This window comes from Carassius auratus, chromosome 30 (assembly GCF_003368295.1).
Source record: "Carassius auratus strain Wakin chromosome 30, ASM336829v1, whole genome shotgun sequence".
NCBI lineage: Eukaryota > Metazoa > Chordata > Actinopteri > Cypriniformes > Cyprinidae > Carassius > Carassius auratus.
In genome coordinates this window covers 17,259,580-17,284,412 of record NC_039272.1, presented here as the reverse complement: position 1 = coordinate 17,284,412, position 24,833 = coordinate 17,259,580, and the positions used below count along the sequence as shown (strand labels likewise).

General features: G+C 37.6%; 4 protein-coding genes across 5 annotated transcripts; 2 read left to right on the top strand and 2 right to left on the bottom strand.

Annotated features, from left to right (window-relative positions):
• The first annotated feature begins 926 nt into the window (after nt 1-926).
• On the top strand, nt 927-8,129 carry nherf4b (NHERF family PDZ scaffold protein 4b). Of its 2 annotated transcripts, XM_026211807.1 has the most exons (11): nt 932-1,018; nt 1,929-1,962; nt 2,246-2,310; nt 2,629-2,840; nt 2,971-3,172; nt 3,260-3,396; nt 5,454-5,658; nt 5,755-5,951; nt 6,713-6,937; nt 7,238-7,462; nt 7,616-8,129. In XM_026211807.1, exons 1-11 carry the CDS (start codon nt 997-999, stop codon nt 7,688-7,690), a joined length of 1,599 nt encoding a protein of 532 aa, XP_026067592.1. In that variant the 5' UTR covers nt 932-996; the 3' UTR covers nt 7,691-8,129. The 2 variants fall into 2 exon arrangements, with proteins under 2 accessions (XP_026067591.1, XP_026067592.1); XM_026211806.1 differs by lacking the exon at nt 1,929-1,962 and having other exon boundaries at nt 927-1,018.
• A 322-nt stretch (nt 8,130-8,451) lies between these two features.
• atp5l (ATP synthase, H+ transporting, mitochondrial F0 complex, subunit g) lies at nt 8,452-10,639 on the top strand. The gene is made up of 3 exons (XM_026211805.1): nt 8,452-8,623; nt 9,051-9,211; nt 10,441-10,639. Exons 1-3 carry the CDS (start codon nt 8,572-8,574, stop codon nt 10,537-10,539), a joined length of 312 nt encoding a protein of 103 aa, XP_026067590.1. The 5' UTR covers nt 8,452-8,571; the 3' UTR covers nt 10,540-10,639.
• A 168-nt stretch (nt 10,640-10,807) lies between these two features.
• ift22 (intraflagellar transport 22 homolog (Chlamydomonas)) lies at nt 10,808-13,595 on the bottom strand. Its single transcript, XM_026211804.1, has 5 exons — nt 13,388-13,595; nt 13,230-13,312; nt 13,044-13,133; nt 12,744-12,946; nt 10,808-11,074 (listed from the first exon to the last, which is right to left on the bottom strand). The coding sequence occupies exons 1-5, from the start codon at nt 13,415-13,417 to the stop codon at nt 10,926-10,928; spliced, it is 555 nt and encodes a 184-aa protein (XP_026067589.1). The 5' UTR covers nt 13,418-13,595; the 3' UTR covers nt 10,808-10,925.
• A 4,663-nt stretch (nt 13,596-18,258) lies between these two features.
• Nucleotides 18,259-24,519, bottom strand: ftr82 (finTRIM family, member 82). The gene is made up of 7 exons (XM_026211803.1): nt 23,698-24,519; nt 21,513-21,608; nt 20,872-21,105; nt 20,379-20,538; nt 19,718-19,774; nt 19,363-19,431; nt 18,259-19,035 (listed from the first exon to the last, which is right to left on the bottom strand). The coding sequence occupies exons 1-7, from the start codon at nt 24,280-24,282 to the stop codon at nt 18,515-18,517; spliced, it is 1,722 nt and encodes a 573-aa protein (XP_026067588.1). The 5' UTR covers nt 24,283-24,519; the 3' UTR covers nt 18,259-18,514.
• Between the last annotated feature and the right edge of the window lie 314 nt (nt 24,520-24,833).

The window sequence follows — 24,833 nt, the reverse complement described above, 5'->3', positions numbered from 1 at the left end:
TGATAAAATTATAAAAATGCATTGATAATATTCTGAATATCTTAATAAAATATACTTAAATATTTTATGTTTTTTTAGCTAGAAAATACCTAGCGATTTGAACATTTTAAACGTTAAAATATGTCTAATTTGTACGTTTTAGACTTAATAACAATGTACAAAAATTAGTACTGACTAATAACCTATTTAATACCTACATATAAACAATGAGACCAGGCTTTAAAAATACATAAAGGTTTGGAGCAAAATTAGAGTAAGTAAATTATGACAGAATTAGATTTTTGAAATATCCATTACAATGAATTTTATTTAATATTTAGTGTATAAATTAAACTTTTTTTCTATAATGTATGTTGTTATTTAATCCAATTTGTACAGATAAATAATATGGTAGCATAAGTCTTATTTAAATGCTTGGTACTGCTGTCATTGGGATACCATCAGGACCTCTGAATTGTGTTAGGGTGGTCTCAGAATGTCCTTGAGCCTGTGTAAGATTACACTGGTTTCACTGTACTTTTAATTATCATGATTATACTAAAAACTTTAATCTTAGCTGAGCCTTTCGTTGCATGGCACATTTGCAGTTGGCAGGTTAGCGCTGTGTGCTTAAGAGGAAACATATTGACAGTTCTGGATGAGTCTTCTGTCCTGCCCACCTTCCATCTTGCTTCCCCTTATATGCCTTCCATCTCCTAAACTTATACAAAAATGTATTCACAATTTGCTGTTTTTAAGCAATTGTATAAGCCAATTAATAGTCCTTGCAATAGAACCATGCAGTAAAGTTCAGTGAGAGATGTTTTGTTCACTGCTGGTGTGCAATTTACAGAGAGAATGACTGTGTGTGAGTTTTACACCCAGGGGTCAAGAACAAATTGCCCCTCTTTGTGAGCACACAGTCAGATTAACCATTAAAAACAGAGCAGGACAAAGAACACATGAGAGAAGTATATCAGTTCAATGTGTTCCTGAAACTTACATCTTCCACCGACTATGAGACAAAGAAACAGCTCAGGTACCTTTGGCTCAATTATGCAACTATGCTTTACACCGTTTTATTTTATTTTTTTCCATCTATTTTTAATTTCTTTATTTAATTTGTACACTGCATGCTGATGCTCGTTGTTAAATCAAAACAGGCCTGCAGTTATTTGAGTGGAATTTATGCAAAAATGTTGTATATGCATGGTCATGGATAATCCTAAATTTAAAAAAACTTTAATTTTATTTTCTTTTATTTTGAATTGAAAAAAAAAGAAAATATTTGACTATTAGGTTTAATCATGGCTATAAGTAAATCATGGTCACTCCATCAGCGGTTGAGTGTTTGTGTGAACTCAAGGCCATTGGCTCTGTTAGTTTATCATTGTTAAGGACGAAATACAGCCAGACTCTATGATATAATTTCTTCATATTTATTACAATTCTCGTTTTTAAAATTGTTTTAAAAAAGTTTTAAAAAGTAATGAGTAAAACTGACTTAAGAACTAAGTAATGTTCAGAATGTGTTGACGTTCATGATGATTCATTCTTGACATGTGCTGTACCTCAATATAAAGCTGTTATTGTCAACAATAAAAAATCCGTAGTTGACTAATAGATAGCAGCCTCAGTATTGTCAACAATGCAAGCATCCAAAGCATATTTTTAACACTGTTTTTATTATTTCTGGCTAACAAACATCACATGTTTTCACTATGGATGACCAATCTAAAGTATAAAGGGAAGTCAGAGCAGATGAGCTATAGCCACATTTTCTGAGTCAAGATCTGTTTGAGAAATTCCGAGGTTAAATGTAATCTTTAAAGCAAAATGACTGATCTTGACTCAGAACTAGGAATGTTTTTATCCAGGAATTCGAGGTGTGTTTGGCCTTGCTGTGAGGTCATCAACATTTCATGTTCCTCTATCACTCATTACTTTAGCTGCAGTGCTATGGGACGCCATGGAGCTGACAGAGTAAGTAATGATTTTATGACTCGTGTCCCTTCAGAGACACACATCCACATGGACTGTAGCTTTTGACTTTGTGCTTTCTGCTTTGATAAGCATGCACATGGACAGACACGCCTCGCCTTATGGCTTCATCTAAGTGTACTATCTAAAAAACTACTGGTGAAGTATCTGTGTGGAGGGATTATTGACTTGTTTATGGTGGTGCACTGGATCTCATTGGCTGTTGTGTACAGAACTTATCAGAGGGCATAAACTAAATCCTTAACCTGTTCTTATGTTCACTAAGGAGGTTTACCTTCAATCCCAAGGAGGGAATAGACAATCCAGCCATGGTGATTTCAGATGATACAGGTTAGTTTGTTGTTATTATTATTATTAATAGTGTTAGCTTCTACATAAGAATTAACATTTCAAGCATTTTATTGTATAATTTATCATTTATTTGGATTTTTATATTCATTTTTTACTCATACCACAAAAGAAGGTTTTTATACCAGGGTTTCCCAAGCTGGATTTCATGAGGGAACTTCAGGGGGTTTATAAATTAGATCAAATAGATTTGGCTAACAAAAACGTTTGGGAATCCTTAATCTATAGCACAGGATTATTAGTAACAAATAGTTTAAAGTTTACTATGAAGTGTACAGTTTGTCATTTCTTGGCTGACAGAGGCTGTATCAAAGCCCTCGCCACGTGTGTGTGTGCTGAAGAAGGAAGAAGGAGAAACTTTTGGCTTCCGTCTGCGTATGGAAAAAGGGAAGCAGGGTCACATAATTAGACAACTGGATCCACTGGGAGTGGCAGAGAGGAGTGGGCTCAAGGATGGGGACCGCCTGCTTGAAGTCAATGAGATGTTTGTTGACAATGTGGAACACACGGAGGTGAGAGGTCATGACCTTTATTTTGCAATTGCTGTATGATTTTATCATAACATAGCATCTGTTTTTTTTTTTTTTTTTTTTTTTGTCAGGCTTTGTAACAGTGTTCTATTTTTGTTTGTTTCGCTCCCAGGTGGCACACATGATTCAGGTGAGTGGATCACACTTATGCTTCCTGGTGTTAGATGAAAAGGCCTACGAGCAGGCTGTGTCTGAGGGTCTTGACCTTAGAGAGCTGGCTAAAGCTAGCCGTGGGGAAGGATGGAGGCCTCCTCGTCTCTGCCACATCATGAGAGACACACCTGGCCTGGGCCTAAACATACAGCCAGTGGAAGGTAGAACATATATACATATAAAAAATGTAAAAATCAGCCCTTTCTGTAGTGTTGTTATAGAAATACTCTCTCATCTCTGATGTATAGGCGAGAAAGGGAAATTTACAGTAAGCTCAGTGAAAGGAGGTGCTGCAGAGAGAGCAGGAGTGAAGAAAGGGGACCGTCTGATTTGGATAGATGGTGCCATGGTCTCTGAACTAACACACTCTGCCATCAGCAGAATGGTAAACATGGACTTGCTTTAGATAAATGTAAAAATGTAAAGTATATGGTAAAGATTTGACAGCGGTGTTTGCCAGAATGCTTCAGATGTTACTGGATGGCATATTGTTCTACAGCTTAACCACATATTTCATCAAGTGTTATAATGTCAATACAACTGTGTAATCTATTTGAACTACCAAAAGCTACTTTTTTATTTTAAAATGTACTAATAATCATCCATAAAACATGGTCAGTTCTCAGGTATAGATTTTACCCAGTGTCTCAAACACATAAAAAACAACATTAGAATAACACACAAAACTAAAATAATGAACTAAACTAGTGCTGTCAAATTTGCTATTAATCACATTCCAAAATCTTTTGTTCATATAATATATGTGTACTGTGTATATTTGTTAAGTATATATAAATCCACACATGCATGTATATATTTAAGAAGATATGTTATGTTTATATACGAAATATATTTATATATAATATAAATTATTTGACTATAAAAATAAATGTAAATGTTATCAAAATATATACTGTATGTGTAACACAGTACACACTTATGTGAACTAAAATTTTCCTTTTTTGATGCAATTAATCATGATTAATCTTTTGAAAGCACTACAATACTGTACTATAATAGTAGTCTGGTTTCAAAAGTGGAGATTCAACTGAGACTGCCTTGCTCTCAGTTGTTGAAGCCCTAAGAATGGCAAAAGTGGATTCCAAATCTTATCAATACTTATCTTGTTGGTCTGTCCGCTACCACCAGATCCTCCTGTCAACCCTATTCTCAAAGGGCATATCAGGAACCACACTCCAGTGGTTTAAGTCTTACCTCTCAGATAGGTCTTTCAAGGTATCTTGGCGAGGTAAGGTGTCACATCTAACAATTGGGGTGCCTCAGGGCTCAAATCTTGGACCACTTCTCTTCTCTGTCTACATGGCATCACTAGGTTCTGTCATTCAGAAACATGGCTTTTCATATCACTGCTATGCTGATGACACTCAACTCTACCTCTCATTCCATCCTGATGATCCGGCGATAGCTGCTTAAATCTCAGCTTGTCTAACAGACATTTCTTCCTGGATGAAGGACCATCACCTTCAACTCAACCTTGCCAAGACAGAACTGCTTATAGTTCCTTCAAACCCATCGTTTCATTACAATTTCACCATACAATTAGGCACATCAACCACAACTCCTACAAAAACAGACAGAAATCTTGGGATTATGATCAGCTGACTTTCTCGGAAAAACTCTGGAAAATTTGGCCCTTTCTTTCGAAAACATGCTTCACAACTCCTTGTTCAAGCTCATGTTCTGTCCAGGCTAGACTATTATAATGCTCTCTTGCCATGTCTTCAAGCCAGTTCTATCAAACCTTTAAAATGTATGTTGTCCCTTTTAGACTTGCACTCTATTTATTTATTAATTGCTTGTTTTCTTTAAAAATTAAAAATAAAAATAACTAACTAACACTAACTTCTCTAATATTTTTTTATTCTATCTGTTTCTTATTATTTATTATACAATTAACAACAGAAAAAAGGCCTTTAACACTTGCTCACTCTATTCTTTTTCTATTCTATCTGTTTTCTTTTTATTTATTATATGATTTAAAAAACAACTTGCTACAATACTGTATTAAGCTAACTGAGACTTGTTTTAGCACTTGCATATCATTGCTCTTTTGCTGATTTTGATTGCTTCCATCATCCTTATTTGTAAGTCACTTATCAAATGACTCAAATGTAAATGCACAATAAACATTACCTAAATAAAAGAAAATTTAACAAAAAAAGCCATAATGTATGTTACTGTATACAAAAATAACAATATTAAAACATAAAAATTATTATCATGTGCTGTGTTACGCCATGACCTCAGGGAATGCACTTTTACTACATTTTACATTATTTTACAGTAAAATTACATAATGCAATGTTAAATCATTTACAGTTTTTCACTCACAATTAACTAATTAAATGTCTTGTCATGAGTAACATTTAGGTCTTTTATGGTGTTATGGTGTACTTTCATCTCAAGTGATGCTATTTACAGGTGAAGAAGTGCAACAATCACATGACAATGCTGGTGATTGACAGTGACAGTGAGAAGAGTTATGCCCGCAGGAAAATGCCTATTCTCCCAGCCATGGCTGATGCAGAGAACATGCCATATCGGCCTCGCAGACTGCATCTGGTGCTGGGGCCAGAAGGGTATGGCTTCCTGCTTAGGCAGGAAAAGACTGGAACGGGACGCAGTGGTGAGAGGCAGACACACACTTTGACATGCACTCATACTTTGGCATACATCCACACAAACGAATTGCAGACTGTATATTTATGTTTGGTTTATACAGTCCACATGGTGACAGAGGTGGATAAGGGCAGCCCTGCTGAACTGGGAAGTGTTAAAGAAGGAGAGATGCTTCTTGAAGTGAATGGAGAGTCCACAGAGTCTCTGAGTCATAATCAAGTTGTCAGCAAAATCAGACAGAGTGGACAGCAGGTCACCCTCACGACTATGCCACCTCAGGGCCAGGACTTCTACACTCAGGTAAATATGCAGAGTGAGAACAATAATACTAATATGGGGATGATTCTTCAGTTAAGGGCACTTCTTGAAATTAATTTCTCATGGCAAGAAGAAAATTGTCACTTGAATGCAGATCTGATTATGGACTTGATCAACCAAACTGAATATTAATATAGTGTGTGGTGATTTGTATATGTGATATTGAGTGTGATGGTAAGTATATTTCAGCTTTTGAAAAAAAAGCCTGGATTTTCTAAAACAACAACTTAGCAGTCAATGCAAGTTTCCTTTGAAAAAGAAAAAAGTTCTCAAATTCTAATGCATTTGGTAATAACACTTTAAAAAACAAATATGAAATGTAGATATGTGCATGTGTACATGTGTTTCTTCTCATTTCCATCATAACCAAATATTTTATTTTATAAAAATAAAATTGGTGTTACAGTATGTTCACGACAGCAGTATTGGTTACAGCAGCTCTTTGTTATAGAACACTCAAATTGTATACAAATACGTACTCAATGAAAGTACTTTTTTAATTTAAAAATTATTACAAATCCTTATGATTTGAACTTATGATACTATGAAACTTTTAAAGATAATAAAATCTATCCTATACTAATTAAACTGATATTTATGTTTTTTTTAAAGTCCCCCTATCTGAAAAATCACAATTAGACCATTATAATACAATAAAAGGAAGAATTTAAGAACACATTTTCATTTTCCTTATGCCTGCTTGTCTACTTGTCTGTTAAATGTCATATATAATTTATCCTCAGTTGGGCCTCTCTCCATTGGTGTTCTTTGTGGATGTTACATCTGGTAACCCTGAGGAGAAAAAGGAAATCCCAGTGACTGTGAAGCCTGCATTGCCCCCTGTTGAGCCTCAGGAGGATGTGCAGATCAACCCTAATGTTAGACGCTGTATTCTGGAGAGAGGCTCTGCTGGTTTTGGGTTCCATTTGGGCTGCGTCCAACAGAAACCTGGCACCTTCATCAGCCAGGTACAATGAAGCCCATTCACTGCCAAATCAGTCTTTAGACGATACTGACTTCAGAGGTTAGGACTGAATAGAAATGTTCCAGACTCACTCATTGATGGGGATTCTTCACAGAACTACATGCTTGGAAAATCAGCTCTAGGCCACATAGTGAACTGTATATAGCCTAATATGCAAGGGGTCATCTGTTAGAAATTATAGAACACTATTGTAAATGCTTTGATACACTATAAGTTAAAAATACATAATTTAAAGCAAATTTGACTAACAAACTTTTCCGTTTTTATTATATTTAAACTTTAGGTAGCAACAGGAGGCCCAGGAGAGATGTCAGGGCTCCTTCAGGGTGATGTGGTGGTGGAAGTGAATGGACAGAATGTGGAGAAAGAGTCTGTGGAAGATGTGATCGTACATGTGAAGAGAGGAGGAGATGCTCTTTCTTTACTAGTAGTAGATCAGAAAGGTTATGACTTGCTAAAGAAAAATGGGAAGCCAATCACTGTGAACAAACTAGTACCTATCTCTGAGGTATGCAATAACATATTTATTTATCTATCCTAGTACTGATTAATTGCATTAAGTGTGATTAAACCACAAACACTAAATGTTTTCACAACTCATAAGCAAAAACATTATTCATCACATGCACTTTATTTATATAAGTTCATGTATTTGTTACAGGTGGAGGAAAATGTTTCAAGTGCTGCTGAACCACCAGCAGTGAAGACTGTTGACTTGTCTGATGACAGCACTTAGTCCACGTCTAGTAATAGTGTGGTTGGCCATTAAACATTCCTGATCATGTCAATGAGATCAGTGCTCGGAGAATGATGCTTAAACAGAGTTTCAATGGGTAGCTAATATCTCTGACCTGTACAATAATTTTTTTTTTTTTTTTTGTATGAAATTGCCTAAATTTTGGACACAATCCTTTGCACATATTCATAATCATTCAGAATGCTGTGAATACAGTAAATGTTTAAGATATGTTTCTGGATGTCGAAATACAGTATGCATAGCAGGATGGTATTAACAATGTTAATTTCTGTCTCTCTGAGGAATATTTTTACATTCTTGTGTTCACCATGCGTCTTGACCTATAAATAACATTTCACCATTGTGGGATTTTGATACTAAATGCATATTTTAAATGGGGTCAACCTTTGTAAAAAATCAAATAAAATACATGAAAAACAATGTGTGGAATATAAATGTCTCTGGTTCATCATGAATGATATTTCAGGAAAATATTTAATAATAAATAAATAATTACACTATTTGCCTTTAAAAGGCTAAAACATGAAAATTGTATAGTCCTTTATACAGTCACTTACCAGTACAAATTAGCCGGTCGTGTAATGCCTTTCTTTTTTACAAGAAAAGTATTTAATACGCTATTTTATCTTTAGTAAAAAATGAGGAGAAATCAGTATTTATTTGTATAAACAGCATTTTTTTCCCAACGTTATAACACGGTGGCAAAACAGAGGCTATATATTTACGACATCCTCGAAATTTCCTTCAGGCGTATAATCCGCCACCTCGATTGAAGGGTCCTTCGCTGGAGGTGACATTCATTGAAGGGCCCCGGTTTGTGAAGAGAAGCGGATAAATAAACCTTCACGTTCACAGAAATCATGGCCCAGGCGGTACAGAAACTTGTGGCTAAAGTCCCAACGTTGGTCGGTGGTAAGAATAATCTCATTTTACTTAAGCTATAGAAGATTTAATTCTTCGAAAAATGTATTTTTGAGTTGTATGCTTCTGGTCTCCACAGCTGTTAGAACAGGCCGCGAAAATGAGCAAAGCATGCATTAGATAGATTAAACAGTTACTATACAGACATTAATTGTGGTAACATGCTGATTTTCGCGCAAGCAAATGACCAACAATTGTGTTAAATAATGATCTGGTGCTTTACTCCGTTTAAATCCGTCACAATTCATTCTGAACGCGCACTACAGCAGCGTTATGTTGAAGTTGACGGAGCACAACAGTCGACTAATGTCAGCGTGTGAAGATCCATTCAGCTCAAACATCTCAGTTGTCCAAATTGGAAGGTTAGCTATATGTATTGTATATTTCCCGTGATTAATTTTTATAATGATATATGCAGCCGCTGTGAACTACTCCAAGCCACGCCTAGCAACTTTCTGGTATTACGCCCGTGTGGAGCTGGTTCCTCCAACCCCTGCCGAGATCCCCAAGGCCATCAGCGGCGTCCAGGATCTCCTCAAGGGCTTCCAGTCTGGACGGCTCGGTCAGACCACAGTGAGGGTTAGTACTGGTCCTTGAAATTCTGGTTTGCCATTTCAATTTGAACTTTAAATTATTATTAGATCTGACAGTGGTGACACAAACTGATTCCTTGCATGTAGTATCCAAAAAACAAAAACAAAAAACAACTGCTTTTGAAGAGGCACATCTGTTATGCAGTATTGGGAAGGTTAGTTTGGAAATGTAATAGGTTACACATTACCCTATTTAAAATGTAATAAGAAGTGTAACTTTTTTAATTACTTTATTAAAGTTTGATCACTTTTTTTCTTATTTCTAATAAATGTTTTTAACTGATAATAATTTTCAAACATTTAAAACAGGCAGGGTTAACCTTAAAGTAGCACTCAACGCTGCATGATTATGATCACAGACATTCAGAATCCTTCATCACTTGAGTTAAGATTATCATTTATTTTTTATACCACAGCCACCACAAAATTAGACTTTAGCACCTCTTTTTACTTTGAGTTTGTTCTGAGGTTAAATATAGATTTAAAACCATAACAAGTAATAGTTAAATGAGTCATATGCTACTGTTTTTGAAATCAAATCTTTGCATGACAGGAAACACAGGCAATTAACATTTCATCTTAATAAAGCATATACATAAACACAAATTGTAAATAAAAGAGTGATCATATAAACATCCTATTTTGTGTTTAAAAACTCCTGAAACATTAGTGTCTCATTTTAGAGCAGTCAATGCAATTTGGGAAATGAAATAAAATATATATATATATATATATATATCTGTTTATTTTTCTAACAGATTAGTTACATTTTGTAATTAAATTGCGTAATTCTGTTACATGTAACTAGTTACTCCCCAACACTGCTCTCATTTCATATTTCAAATATGTACTTTTAAGACAAATACATGAGTAATTTTTGGGTGAACTATCCCTTTGACTTTTGTACTAAATTGCAACGTAAATATTTTGGGGAGAAAGTGCTCTAAACCTTTTCCTTTGAACACTTGGAAGCCAGTACACTTACTGCAGTTCAAGCATAGCATTTTTTCTAATAATATTTTCTAGTAAATATAAGCTTGATTTAAGCTCTTATATCATATATTGTGTCTGAGCATTTATTGAACTGAAGATGCTCTTCTTTGTCACAATGTGAGGTTTAAATTTGTACATTTAATTATAGTTTGGCAAACCTGATTATTATTATTTCCAAGAATATTTATTTAATGTCTCATCACTTTTATTTATTTGCCACAGGATGCTCTGAGGAACGGACTCGTTGCCACAGAGGTTCTGATGTGGTTCTACATCGGCGAGATCATTGGGAAGGGAGGCCTTATTGGCTATGATGTATAAATGTGGACTGTCCTGTTGTTCTTTTTGCTGAGCTTTGTCTTTTCTTTATCACATTCTTGGAATCCAGGAACTAAATAAATAAATATTATTAAAGAAAGAACAGCTTCTTTAATTTGAGTGGGTTTAATGCTCGTCAGTGAGTGTAACTAGGAGAATGACATAATATTGTGAAATATTAGCCTGATAAATGGTGGAATTCATGGATATAAACAATGCCCTTTAAAAATCTTTCTTATTTTGTGTTTGAGTAAAAGCATCTGGAAAAATGTATTTTACCAGGTCAAAGTGATTTTAATGCAGTTGTGGGGGGAAAACAAAATTTCAAAGAAAAATGCATGTGGATATATTCTGTGAGATTATACATTTATCTTGGTTTATATACAAAATTATGTAATAATTGACATCTCTTCTCGCTCCTGTTTTTCTGATAGCACCCGCATAACATTTCCCAAGTATTTGTGGAACTCCTCTCGGACATCTTCAGGCTCTTCCTCGAGGTTTGAGTGAATGAGCGGCAACTTGTTTAACTGTGGGGCTACACAGAGGATAAATTAAGTTTAAAATTAACTAGTTATATGTAACTTTAAGAAACTTTTTTTTGAAGGGGTGTTCAAAAACATTACACTGAACAAAATTATGAGCGCAATACTTTTGTTTTTGCCCCCATTTTTCATGAGCTGAACTCCAAGATCTAAGAATTTTTCTATGAACACAAAAGGCCTATTTCTATCAAATATTTATTATCGAGATCCTGATTAGATAAAATAGCATGATTATTGCACAGGTGTGCCTTAGGCTGGCCACAATAAGAGGTCACTCTAAAACGTGCATCTTTATCATCACACAGCACAATGCCAAAGATGTCGCAAGTTTTGAGGGAGCATGAAATTGACATGCTGACTGCAGGAATGTCCACCAGAGCTGTTGCCTGTGAATTTAATGTTAATTTCTCTTCCATAAGGCGTATCAGAGTTTTTGATAGTACATCTAACTGGCCTCACAACCGCAGACCATGTGTAACCACACCAGCCCAGTATCTCCACATCCAGCATCTTCACCTCCAACATAGTCTGAGACCAGCCACCTGGACTGCTGCTGCAACAATCGGTTTGCATAAAGAATTTCTGCACAAACTGTCAGAAACCAACTCAGGGAAGCTCATCTGCATGCTTGTCGTCCTCATCTGGGTCTCAACCTAACTGCAGTTCGTCGTCGTAACCGACTTGAGTGGGTAAATGCTCACATTAGAAGGTGTCTGTCTGGCTCTTTGGAGAGGTGTTTTCTTCATGGATGAATCCTGGTTATCACTGCACAGGTTAGATGGCAGACAATGAGTATGATGTTGTGTGGGTGAGCGGTTTGCTGATGTCAAGGTTGTGAATCGAGTGGCCCATGGTGGTGGTGGGGTTATGGCATGGGCAAACATATGTTATGGACAGCGAAGACGGGTGCATTTTATTGATGCCATTTTGAATGCACAGAGATCCTGTGATGAGATCCTTAGGCCCATTGTGGTGCCATTCATCCACGACCATCACCTCATGCTGCAGCATGATACTGCACGACCCCATGTTGCAAGGATCTGTATACAATTCCTGGAAGCTGAAAACATCCCAGTTCTTTCATGGCCAGCATACTCGCCAGACATATCACCCACTGAGCATGTTTGGGATGCTCTGGATTGACGTATACAACAGCATGTTCCAGTTCCTGCCAATATCCAGCAACTACGCTCAGCCATTGAAGAGCAGTGGACCAACATCCCACAGGCCACAATCAACAACCTGAACAACTCTGTGAGAAGGAGATGTGTTGCACTGCGTGAGGCAAATAGTGGTCACACCAGATACTGACTGGACCCCCCAATACAGTAAAACTGCACATTTTAGAGTGACCTTTCATTGTGGCCAGCCTAAGGCACACCTGTGCAGATAATGATGGATCATCTCGGCGAAGGAGAAGTGCTCACTAACAGTTTTAGACAGATTTGTGAACAACATGTGAGAAAAATAGGCCTTTTGTCTACATAGAATAAGGCTTAGATCTTTGTGTTTAGCTTATGAAAAATGGGGGCAAAAATAAAAGTGTTGCATTTATAATTTTGTTCGGTGTTATTTCCTTTTCAGTTTCAAACCAAAATGCAAATAAAAGTACATTACAATGATCTGATGAAGTTAATGATATAGCGAGAGAGGGTAAGTTACCTAATGGTGGACGGTTAGTGTCAGCCCCGCTCCCTGGTTTATGATGTGCAATGAGCAGACACTGGGCCTCTTGTAGACCCTGAGAGAAGATGAATGTAGAGTACCAGGTCTCTATTTCCTTGAGATGACTGGGCACATCTGGGTTAAACACAATAACTACTCCATTGGAGTCTTTCATCAAAGCTGGCCAGCATGATTCAAATCTGTGGACATACAATTCTGAATAAATTTACTCAGGAAATATAGGCATTGTTTGACAAGTCTGGTTCAGAAAAAAGGGTCTACATTTGGTCAACTTACTTGAAATCTCCCGCACAATCCCATAGTTCCACTTCACATGCTGAATTTTTGTTGCCATTAGATAAATTGTGCGATTCAAACTCAAGTATCCTAAAGACAGAAACATTTAATATTTGAATATACAAATATAAAACTTTTGGACAGGCAGTAAATGCATGTTGCAACTTTTTTTTTTAATCGACCCACCTTACTCCTTGTGTAGGGCTGTAGTCCGCTCCGATTGTCTCTGTTGTGTCAGACAGGAAATTGGCCAATGCTGTTTTCCCACACTATCAATACGAAATGTGAAAATCAGTGATCTGCATAAATAAATACACATACATATACACTATCAAACGATTTACCTCGCTAGGTCCAATTAATAATATTTTCATCTTGAACGTATCGAAGTAACGTTAACCTTATAGAGAGAAAAAGGCAAGGTAAGTTAGAGATTTTTGACTAGAGACCTATTTTTTTCCAAACCTAGCTAGCGAGCTAGCAACTAAAACAACAATTTGAAATTTCTGTGGTGATAAAATGAAAGAAAATAATAGCGGTCTACCGACAGACATAGAAAGGCAGCTAGATGAAGCGCACGGAAAGGTTAGCTCAAGGCTAACATAATAAACAACTCGTTTCCAAGGCGATTATGCAGAAAGTAAAACACGGGTCGCAGATTCGCTAACCTTCATAATTTATCTTGCGTGCATTTAAAATAAATTCTAAAAATAAATAAGTAAATCCCGAGAACGGTAGAACTATGTGTTAAATTCGTATAGTTTTTAGGCTATATAAATAACTTTTTTTAAACAACCCCTTACAACCCAAACTTTCAAGAAAAGTAATAAGGGCTTTTGGGCAGTTGAACACTTCTCTTGTCCACACAAATTAGCAATATTAATTGTCACACGATGAAGCGATGAACCTGCTATTAAACCCGAAACGTTTTAATTTATGAGCATTAATGAAATAACATAAATGTAAGGGCTAAACAATATAATTATTGGACGAAATTCACAGAATATAATTGATGTCATTTTGATTTATGAAACCAGGTATTTGAGGTTGTCCTTAACGTGATCCTAAAAGTGATGTCTAAAAAAGTTGTATTTCCTCTTATAGCCACACGAGGACACTAGTCATCCGCGGTTAATATCCGCCATGATAGAAGCAAACTGACAAGAGTTGTCAATTTGGGGATTTTGTCACCAAATGTAGCTACTTTCTCATTGTGGCTGCGACTTTTTTTTCTTTTTTTGTGAAAATTAGCTATTTTCGCTATATTCAAATGAAACTAGCGATGGTTTGGAGATTTCTAATTTTTTTTTACTTGGCCACAATCTGCTGTGGGCCCTTGATCTCTCACGTTTGCTCTCAGTCATCCCAGAATGAGTCTGTGCAGTGAACACACCAGTACGCCATGCCTGTCACAATTTCATGGAATACATAAAAGTTATACCACAAATCACGCACAGTCATGTCAACCAGATACTGAGAGACACAGTGCATTATTGTGTCGTGTGCTGGGATGCAGTATTTTGCACTTACTTTGTAGTAACATTTCTGAAAAATTTTATAGATAAAGTTAATTAAGCTTTTGTTTTTGGAGAATCATAAAATCCCTTGCACATATTTGACTGTTTATGGTGGATTTTCACTATTGAGACACTCCCTAACTTGACCTGCGCAAGCGTAGATTGTTGTGAGGAGTTTTTCACTTAAGGGGTTTAAAACAATTACATCATCGAGTCATACCATTATTAATTTTTATATTATGCTTTTAAATGTGATCTGAACGAGATACATCATCCATGACTATTATGGGATATCAAATAAATTAATGCTGAAGTAAAGATCAAATGTAAATAAAAACAACACAACTTAAATTTTCATGTATAGGGTGAAGTCAGGTAAAATGGGCCTTTTTTTGGTAAATGACTTATAATAACATCAAATAAGCTATGCATGAGATCTAATGATTTTAAAAAATATAAATTAGCATGGGTCTCTTAAATAATTATATATAACTATAAAGTATAACTGTTTTCAAGCAGGTACCTTCTTGAGCTACAGTACAACATTCAGGTAAAATGGGCCAATATAAAAAGAGAACGCAGGCAATTTCGGTTGAAATCATTTTATTCCTAACATTAAACTGACACTATTGTGCTATAGCAAAACAGTAAACTGATTAAATATTTTTACTATTTAATATCGATTGCAAGCTTTTGAATGTTAGAGTGTATAATGTTACAAAAGCTTTTTATTTCATATAAATGCTGATCTTTGGATATTTCTATTCATCAAAGAATCCTGAATAAATGTACTCAACTGAATAAAAAAAAGTTTCTTGAACAGCAAATCAGAAAATAAGAAATTGATATTTGATCACAGGAATATATTAAATTTTAAAATAGAAATAGAAATTGGTTATTTTTAATAGCAAAAATATTTCAACATTTAAAAAATTTAAAATCTCACTGTTCAAAAACATTTGACTGGTGTTTGTATTTTTTTAAGACTAGATTTTATATGCATATCTCAGCATATAAACCTTTTCTCAGTCTCAATTTCTGTGTAAAAATGAGTATGTGTATGCAGCCCATTTTAGCTTAACCAGACATTTCTACCTAAAATGCAGTTTTTCACATAAACCGAAGATTATTTTTTTAAATAAAACTTTTTTTATTTGAAAGAGCATGTCAAAAAATGTTCATTAACCATTGCTTTGTTGTTAAGGATATTTATAATAGCTTCAGTACCATTATTGGTGATGAATGAAATTGACTATGTCAATTTATAACTATATGACTATAACATTTTCTCTGACAAGCTTAATGTAACACTCTGCCCTGCCTGCCTTAAGAAAATCAGACTAATCAAAATTGTGGTTACATGTCAACAAGTGTTGAAGCAACAATGGGAGATCAGTTATTGTGAATGAATATAAAAATTTTAAGAGATATGACGCTACAACCTTATTTGGCCCATTTTACCTGATAGCCCATTTTAGCTGACTTCACCCTAGTTAACACAAAAATTAAAAAAGTGACGGTTTAGAAAGTGTGTCAGAAATCGTACCATTCTGAGCGAGTTCTTCTTTTTCATTCATAAACTTTCAAGTGTTTAATTCGTTCATATTTGTTCATGGTATGGTGCATTAAGCCTGCTTAACTCCTGCAGTTTACATACAAACACTTTTACCCCAGAATGTTTATTTAAGCAACATAAAAAACCTCTTGTCAAAATAAATGACTTATTTTTCCTGCCAATATCGTGTCATGCTCATGGACTGTGTTTCCCATCCTAGTTCTTCCCTCATGTCTGAGTGTGAAATTGATTCCATGTATGTCTTGTTAATTTCCTTGTTTGGTTTCCCATTTAAGCCCGGTGTTTTCTTGAGTCCTACATGCTATCTGAACGTTGATCCCTGTTCCTACATATGTGTTCTTTGTTCATATATGGTTAATAAAGACTGTTCATGGTGAATTCTCCTACAGTCTCTTTCGCTCCTCCCTCCGATGCAGTAGGCAACAATGTGACAGAAGACAGCACCTAAACAGGGAGCGGCGCCCCTTCTCCCTGTGTTATTGTTTTCTTTTTTGAAAGTGTTTTTTTCTGCTGTCTTTGTTTGTTAAGCTCGCCGGCCACTCCGTTGTCAAATACGCCGGCCCCTCTGATTTCTGGCCCATGGAGGGCTTTCAGCTCCTGAGTTTAGCCCAGAGAGGACTCCAGTCCCAGAGTTTTGCCCAGTGAGGGCTCCTGTCCCTGATTTTAGCCCAGTGAGGGCTCCCTGCCCCCAAATTTAGCCCAGAATGGGCTGTAGCTCCTCAGTTTAGCCTAGAGGGGACTCCAGTCCCAAAGTTTCCAAGTGAGGGCTCATATCCCAGAGTATAGCCCAGGGAGAGCTCCAGTCCCTGAGTTTAACCTAGTGTCAACTCCAGCCCCTAAGCCCGCTCCAGTTTTGGCTGCAGCCCTTGAGTCTGCTCCAGTTTTGGCTCCTGCCCCTGAGTCCGCTCCAGTGTCAACTCTCACCCCTGAGCTCTCTCCAGGGTCTGCTCTAGCTCCTGATTCTGCTCCAGTGTCGCATCTTGCCCCTGAGCCCTCTCTAGTGTCTGCTCTAGCCACTGATTACACTCCAATGTCCGGCCCAAGGAGGGTTCCACCTTTCACAGCCAGCCCTAGGAGGGCTCCTGTTCCCATTTTCAGCCTGGAGAAGGCTCCTGCTCTTTTGTCAGGACCATGGAGGGCCTCGGATGCAGATATTCTACCCAAATATTTTTTTGGGCTGGGGGGGTACTTATAGGGACTTATAGGTCAGGCCGATTGCTGAGTGCCTCCTGAACTGCCTGCTCCACCATGGCTCCCTTAACTGCCTGATCCACCATGGCTCCCTAGTCTCCCTGCTCCACCATGGCTCCCTGAACTGCCTGCTCCACCATGGCTCCCTGAACTGCCTGCTCCACCATGGCTCCCTAGTCTCCCTGCTCCACCATGGCTCCCTGAACTGCCTGATCCACCATGGGTCCCTGAACTGCCTGCTCCACCATGGCTCCCTGAACTGCCTGCTCCACCATGGGTCCCTGAACTGCCTGCTCCACCATGGCTCCCTGAACTGCCTGCTCCACCATGGCTCCCTAGTCTCCCTGCTCCACCATGGCTCCCTGAACTGCCTGATCCACCATGGGTCCCTGAACTGCCTGCTCCACCATGGCTCCCTGAACTGCCTGCTCCACCATGGGTCCCTGAACTGCCTGCTCCACCATGGCTCCCTGAACTGCCTGCTCCACCATGGCTCCCTAGTCTCCCTGCTCCACCATGGCTCCCTGAACTGCCTGATCCACCATGGGTCCCAGAACGGAGCACCCACTTCAATCCCCATTCCTACGTGTAAGCTCAGTAGGCAACAACGTGACATATATTTGTCATATGTAATAAGATTTTCTTTCTCACTTTCTTACCAATAAGATTTGAGCATCCAGTAATAGGAACACCCATTACAAACAACAGAACAACAAAAATGCATTTTTTATTTTTGTTCTTTATAATGTTATAGTGTTAACTTTTTTTTGTTCAGCAGCAAAAACACAAGACTATATTCACTAAAAGATTTGATCACACTTATTTAATGAGAGACCAGTATGCATAACAACTTTTATAAACAACGTTTATTGAAATATGAAGAAGCCATTGATGAATAATGTTGCTTTATGATGTCTGTTGGATATACATGTTGAGATACTATTCCGTATAATATTAACTGATAGGATTTTTATTTTTTTTATCCTTTAGAACATTTATATTGTTTGGACATAGAATCATTATTAAAAAGTTATTTGATTCTTCCAGAACCTGTAAAAACTGAGATGACAACTGACAAATGGCATTCAGCATAAAAGAGCATAAAAAATATAAAATCATAGAAAAAAAGAGCAAAAATGTCTGTCCTTAACTTCAGATTCTTCATTGGCATACATTTCATGTAGTGTTCATTTTAATTGGCAGATTTTGACTGATGTTCCTACCCCAAACCCAGGATAGAGGGGCTCAGTAAATGTGGTCTCAAAACGATACAGACGTGTCATGGTCTCACCAATACTATAGAAGGCTAGCACCCCTGCTGAGTGGTCCAGAAAGACCCCTATTCTTGAAGAGTGAGGGCCGCTTACAGCCTTGTCTACCCTGTTATGCCAGGCTGAGTACCCTGTGTCAGAGCAGAGGAGGCTCCAGGACCTATCATTGTAGCCTAGCAAGCACAGGGAGCCTTTACCCTTACGGTTTATGCCCCGATAGGCCACTCCGATCGAGAATTCCCCACTCCAATCAATTTCCCAGTAGAAGCGGCCACCTGACAGAGCTTCACGACACAGCACCTGGGCAAAGCTATCAAAGCGATCTTGGTTGTCAGAGTATGGCTGCGGGTCTTTGGTTCTAGTCACCTTTCTGTTTCCTTCAGATAAGTACAGCTCCTTATGAGCCGTGTGTGGGTCTAGTCTCAGCTGACAGTAGTCTGGAAACACAAAAGGTAAAAGTTACTTTTAACACATCTTTATATACCTGTATACCTTTCAATTCTTATACAAATAAGCTGATGAATACAGCTGACAACTATGATCAGTCAAGTTATAAATGCCAGTCAATTTAGGCATCACAAGGCATCAAAAAAGAAAAATAAAGATAATATATAATTCAATTATAAGTGTTTTTAAGATTCATTTTAGGTGTTAAATCTAAAAATGGAGAAAATGAGCATGAGCAATAAATGTCCAGTATATTTTTAAAATCTACCGATGACCAATATTGGAGTGTTTAAATATCAGGATTTCTAGATACTTACATTTCAGAAATTCAGATCTGCTCCTGGGTTCTGCAGGAGGTGCACTGTCCACTGTATGAACTTCTTTAACTTAGCACAGGAAGGAATTAAATGTACATTTTAAAATATATTCAAATAGATTCATTTACTTTTTAATGATATTTTACAATATTACTATTACTAAAGAAATGCAGCTTTGTTGATTATAAGAGAAATCTTATACAGACCGCAAACTTTTAAACAGTTGTTAGTTTTGTCTTGTATGTTTTTTACATATGGCCATTTTTTGACTACGTTTATACAGTATAGCTTATATTTGCACCATCCACATTTGATCAGTGTAAATGAATATACAGTGTAAGTAAATTTGTGTTACCTCTGGTAGTTTTCTCTTTGGTACGATTCTCCACAGTGTATACTGGTACTTCATTCACTGTTATAAAAAGCACACATCAGGAAATCTTTATTTACAATACATATTTTAAACAAGAAATGCTAGATTTGTTCCAGCAGATCTAAGTAAGGCACTAAATCCTGTTGTTTCAAATTATATTAATATAACTAAATCCAATGAGAATAACTCTTTTGTTTATCATCTGAACTTTGCTCAGTGAATTAGAAATGAAGTGGAGGAACTCTAAGCCCCGTTTACACTCTACATGCAATCACATGACTTCCTTGCTAACTTGAGAATGTACTGTAAAGTGCACTCGGTATTAAAATTCTTGATGTTTCTCAGAGATAAAGACTGATCTGTTTAATTGTTGGTTATTCAATTAGGACTTTATATTAATTATATTATATTATATTACATATAATATTATATTATATTACAGCTGGCCCAGAAATTATACAGTACATTTTGATATACTGTAACAAATGTGCACAATGTGGTTCTTTAGAGAGAAACTAACTGTACACTTTACTGCCCAAGTTCATATAAAATAGAGGGCAGTGTGTTCAGAACAGCAAGCAAGGGCAAATTCCCCCGACGACTATGCCCTGTATCTGATGTACGGTGCGTTGTGTGCTCTGACCTGATTTGGAGATCTTTCGCAGTTCGTCTCTGCCCAGCTCCTCTAGCCGCTCTTTGATCTCAGCCACAGCTTTCCTGGCTGCACTGAAGGAGAAGTCTGGGTTCAAAGACACTCTGGGCATGCAGCCGTCATCAGTCGGAGTGCAAAGATAATTGAAGTTCTGTTTAAAAAGAGAGAAATCTCAATGCATAAAATGTAAAGTATAATATTGCAAGCCTCAGTTAATAAAGGGTAACTCTGTGAATCGAAATGTATTTTAAACTTTCATGTGATAAGGAGAATCTTACAGCAGTTTTTGTTTGTTTTTTGACGCCAAAAAGTTAAAAAATCATTTTTGATGCCTTGTGTGGGACCCCCTTCCTAATGTATAATATAGTATATAAGGTCCCATTTTTTTTATTTCCAATTTGTTTACAGACCCCCTTGAATCATCTTAGTCCACCTGGGGTTTACACTCACAGATTCTATTTCGAAAACTCCTGTCCTAAAGTACCTGTAAGAAGTGGATGTGATCCTCAGTGCTGTAAAGCTGTTTAAGTCCAGTCTCTTTCTTCTTCAGTTCATCTATCTCCTGCTCCAGTCGCTCCATCAGCCCCTCCGCCTGACTGAAGGCAGCCCTCTCATTGATGTTGATCAGTTTGGTGACCTCTGACCTCATCCTCTCAATGGAGCTGATCATCTCATCAAACATCTTCTTGCTTTCAGCCATTGCCCTTTGTGCAGAGCTCTGCGGTAAAAAATAAGTCAAGTTTTAGAGTGTCAGTTCATTGTACATTCATTCAGTAGGAAACTGTTAGTGTCTCTTCGTTTTAGTGCTTCACTTTTGCAAGAATAACTCCTGGATAAGCTTTACAACTCTGCTGCAGTTAACAAAAAAAACATGTATCAGCATGTATCTAGACAAATAGCATTGGATTATCTCTTAAAGAACAAAAGAGCAATTATGGCTACTTTCAAGGACTGTTTGCGTTCCCAGATTGAAACATTTGCACACTGACTGATGTGCAACCTTTGCCCAGATAAAGCAGTGTATTCGGTTGTTCTTATTTGGTCTAATATATTTTGGTATGACTTAAATATGAGCAGTGGTGATAAAATTAACTGTTACAAATTACAGTTGAATCTAAAACATACTTTGAGAGAATCCACCGCTGTCTTCAGTTCCTCCAGTTCTTTGGTCCTCTGCTGGCATTTTTGTTTGATCTCTGCCTGGGACACTCCAAGAAGTTTCTGTCGATGAAATAATAAAACATACCTTAGTCTCTATTGACAGATTCATTTAGAATTTAAACATTTTTTGTTACTGATTGCTAACTTTGATAATTCAGTGGATGTACAGCTATATAACACTTCCTCTCTTGTCACAGATCTTCTTGTATGTTAATTCTATGTTATGCTTTTACCTAGAAATTGAAGAACCTGATTCACATGGATGCCTTTATCTTTGAAAAGAGAGGGGAATGTTAATCATGCCAGGAATGAAAACTAGCTGGGTCTGTTCACCAGAGAGACATTTCAAGGTGCACACGCTCAATTCTTTAGGGTTAGAGAAGGGGGGCTTCAGAGCAACCCCTTGCAAAGCTCACAGAACCATTCTTCAAGATAAGCTTGAAGGAATGTGGAGAATCTGGGGAGGGGGTGAATAAAAATGTGTGTGTGTTTAGTTTGTGCCATTGGACATGAGGGTTTAAATCTGGGATTCCCTACATTTAACCGAACAAACAAACCATTTGCAATTAGTGCCTGCGATAAGTATTAGATTACAGATATAATTACTGTATCTAAACAGCAACCGTGACAGTTCAGTCAAAACAATACATAAACACATAGACTGCTGTGCTCCCTGTTATTAAAGGGGTCATCGGAGGCAAAATTGATTTTTGTTGTTGTTTGAACATAAATGTGTGTTGGAAGTGTGTTTAAACATGGATCCTATTATGATAAAAATCCACCCACTGTTTTTTTTTTAAATCCCTATTTTAAAATCCCCTTTCTCAAATCAGGCTGTTTTGAGGTTCCTGTCAGAATGACGTAGTTCTGCACAGGCCGCTCCCACGATTGTTGATTGACAAGGCCATCTTTCCTTCGACCCTGCGTCTTTGTTCGCGCGAATCGCTCATGATCGAACTTCATCTACCGAAGAACTGAGTATTACGTGTTTTTTTAATGAATCTTTAGAAATCGCCTTTCCTAATATGTGCTAGTAAGCAAATTTTGTGGCTAAAGTAAACAGTACTGCTTGTCACCCAAAAGAAGACAGGGGCGGGGTCAGCAGAGCTCATTAGCATTTAAAGCAACATGGACTAGAATGGCTGCTAAAAACAGAGCTCATTTTAACAGGGTAAAAAGGTGTTTTTCACACTATCATTAAAAAATGTTAACCAAAGTATGTCATAGACTTTTAATTAAGACCCTAAAGTATCATATCAACTTATATCAAATGGCCATCTGATGACCCCTTTAAGCTTGTTCAGTAGTGATGAATTGAAGGAAAAGCTTTGAAATCTTAAATCTTTGAAGGTCTTCCTTCTATTCAGAGCTCCAGGGTATTGATGGATAAACATCTGGCCAGTATCTATAAATAGTTTTGGTCGAGATGCTTGTTATTACTGTCCTGATAGTTGTTTCATACAGTGACTCAAGCCATTTTTCATGTGAAGTTTGAAGAGGTGGTTGTCAACATTTCTTTCAGCTATACTCATCTGCTGAGTTTTATTATGACTTTGGGTCAAGGTACAAAAAGCAGTGTGCTAGTTTTCTCACTCGTAGCATTGGGGGAGGTTGAGGATGGTCCGTAAGCTCCCTCCTGATTTTCTTAAGTTCACATTCCTTGCCTCTCCCTACACCAGAATCCAGACATGCCCTGTTTCTCATCTCCTGTTGCTCATAACATTTTTATTTTCTCTCACAAAAGTGGCCAGTTCAGGACAGTGATTAAATCAAGTAACCTCTGAGTTGTCCATTGTAAGGGAACACACCCTTTTTGTGACTCCTATAGTCTGGCAGTTATAATGGAAAACTATATCTGGATGAAAGTTTCACTAACCTCACAACCTTTCTATCTGTTTAATCATCATCTCCTCCCTTTCTTTTCCATATTTCCTCATCAGTTTTTATGTAATGATCTGGACCAGCGTGTTTGTGATAACACAGAACCGGTTATACAGTGTATCTTCATGGCTTCTTGGCAGCTTATTTTGAAGAAAACCTCTCTTATACATTTCTTGTTAAGTAATATAATCATATTCATAAACAAATTCAACTTGTAACCCCACAGCCACTCCTAGTAAAGTTAACTCAAGCATTGCATTTATCTTACCTGTTTTTCACCCCTTTCTGCTTCGGCTGAGACTATGTCGTGACCCTTATGCTCGCTGACAGTACAGAGAGCGCAAATACACATCTGGTCGGTACGACAGAACAACTCCAGGCTCTTCTGGTGCTGAGGGCAGATTTTACGGTCCAGGTTACCCAGCTCATCCACCAGTTTGTGCCTCTTGAAGGTGGCAGACTCATAGTGGGGCTTCAGGTGCTTTTCGCAGTAAGAGGCAAGGCAGTTGAGGCAGGACTTGACAGCCTTGAGCTTTTCTCCAGCGCAGAAGTCACAAGGAACATCGCTAGGGCCAGCATAGCTTCCATTCGTTGGAGGTGTTAAGTTCAAACCGGTCTTCTTGATCTTCTCTGCAACTTTGGTTAGAGTGGCATTCGGCCTCAGCACAGGTCTTTGGGTGAACGTTATCCGACACTGGGGACAGATGTAGATGCCAGTGTAATCAGCCTCGTTCCAGTAGCCACTGATACAGTCCATGCAGAAGCTGTGACCGCACGGGATCGCCACGGGGTCCCTCAGGAGCTCCGTACATAGAGGGCAGCTGAAGTAGTCTGGAGACATTTGCTCAGTCATATTTTCTCACCTTATTCAAAAACCAAGCGTCTGAAATGATTCCAATAGAGAAAAGGAGTAAAACGCTGCCTGGCTGGTGTTTTACTATAGACAGCTTTGGTTTTCTGAATTCCACAGGTTATTAATTAAAGGAAGCAAAACCCTCCTCTTTGTACTGAGGGAGTGTGTTGGCGAGAGACAGGAAGGGAGGGAGACAGACAGAGAGAGAGAGGTTAGAGCACTACCCAGCTCTGATAAACAGGTTGAGCCAGGAGTCTTGAGAGAGAGAGAGAGGGAGAGGGAGAGGGTGAGGGAGGGGCCAGGAGTGGAGTGAAAGACATTAAATAAAAAAGGTACAGTTGAGAATGAATGAGCAGGGCCATCCAGGATGAAACTTAACATGAAAAGCTCTGTTTCACACACATAAACTGCTTATCAATTAGCGGAAGGACATTTGCATCAGTTACTTTAAAACAGTTTTTTCATGCTTGCTTACTCTCTTGCTTTTATTCTTTAAATATTATTGGGTTCAATGCTTACTTCAGCTAAGTTTAGTTAACTAATGATTATTT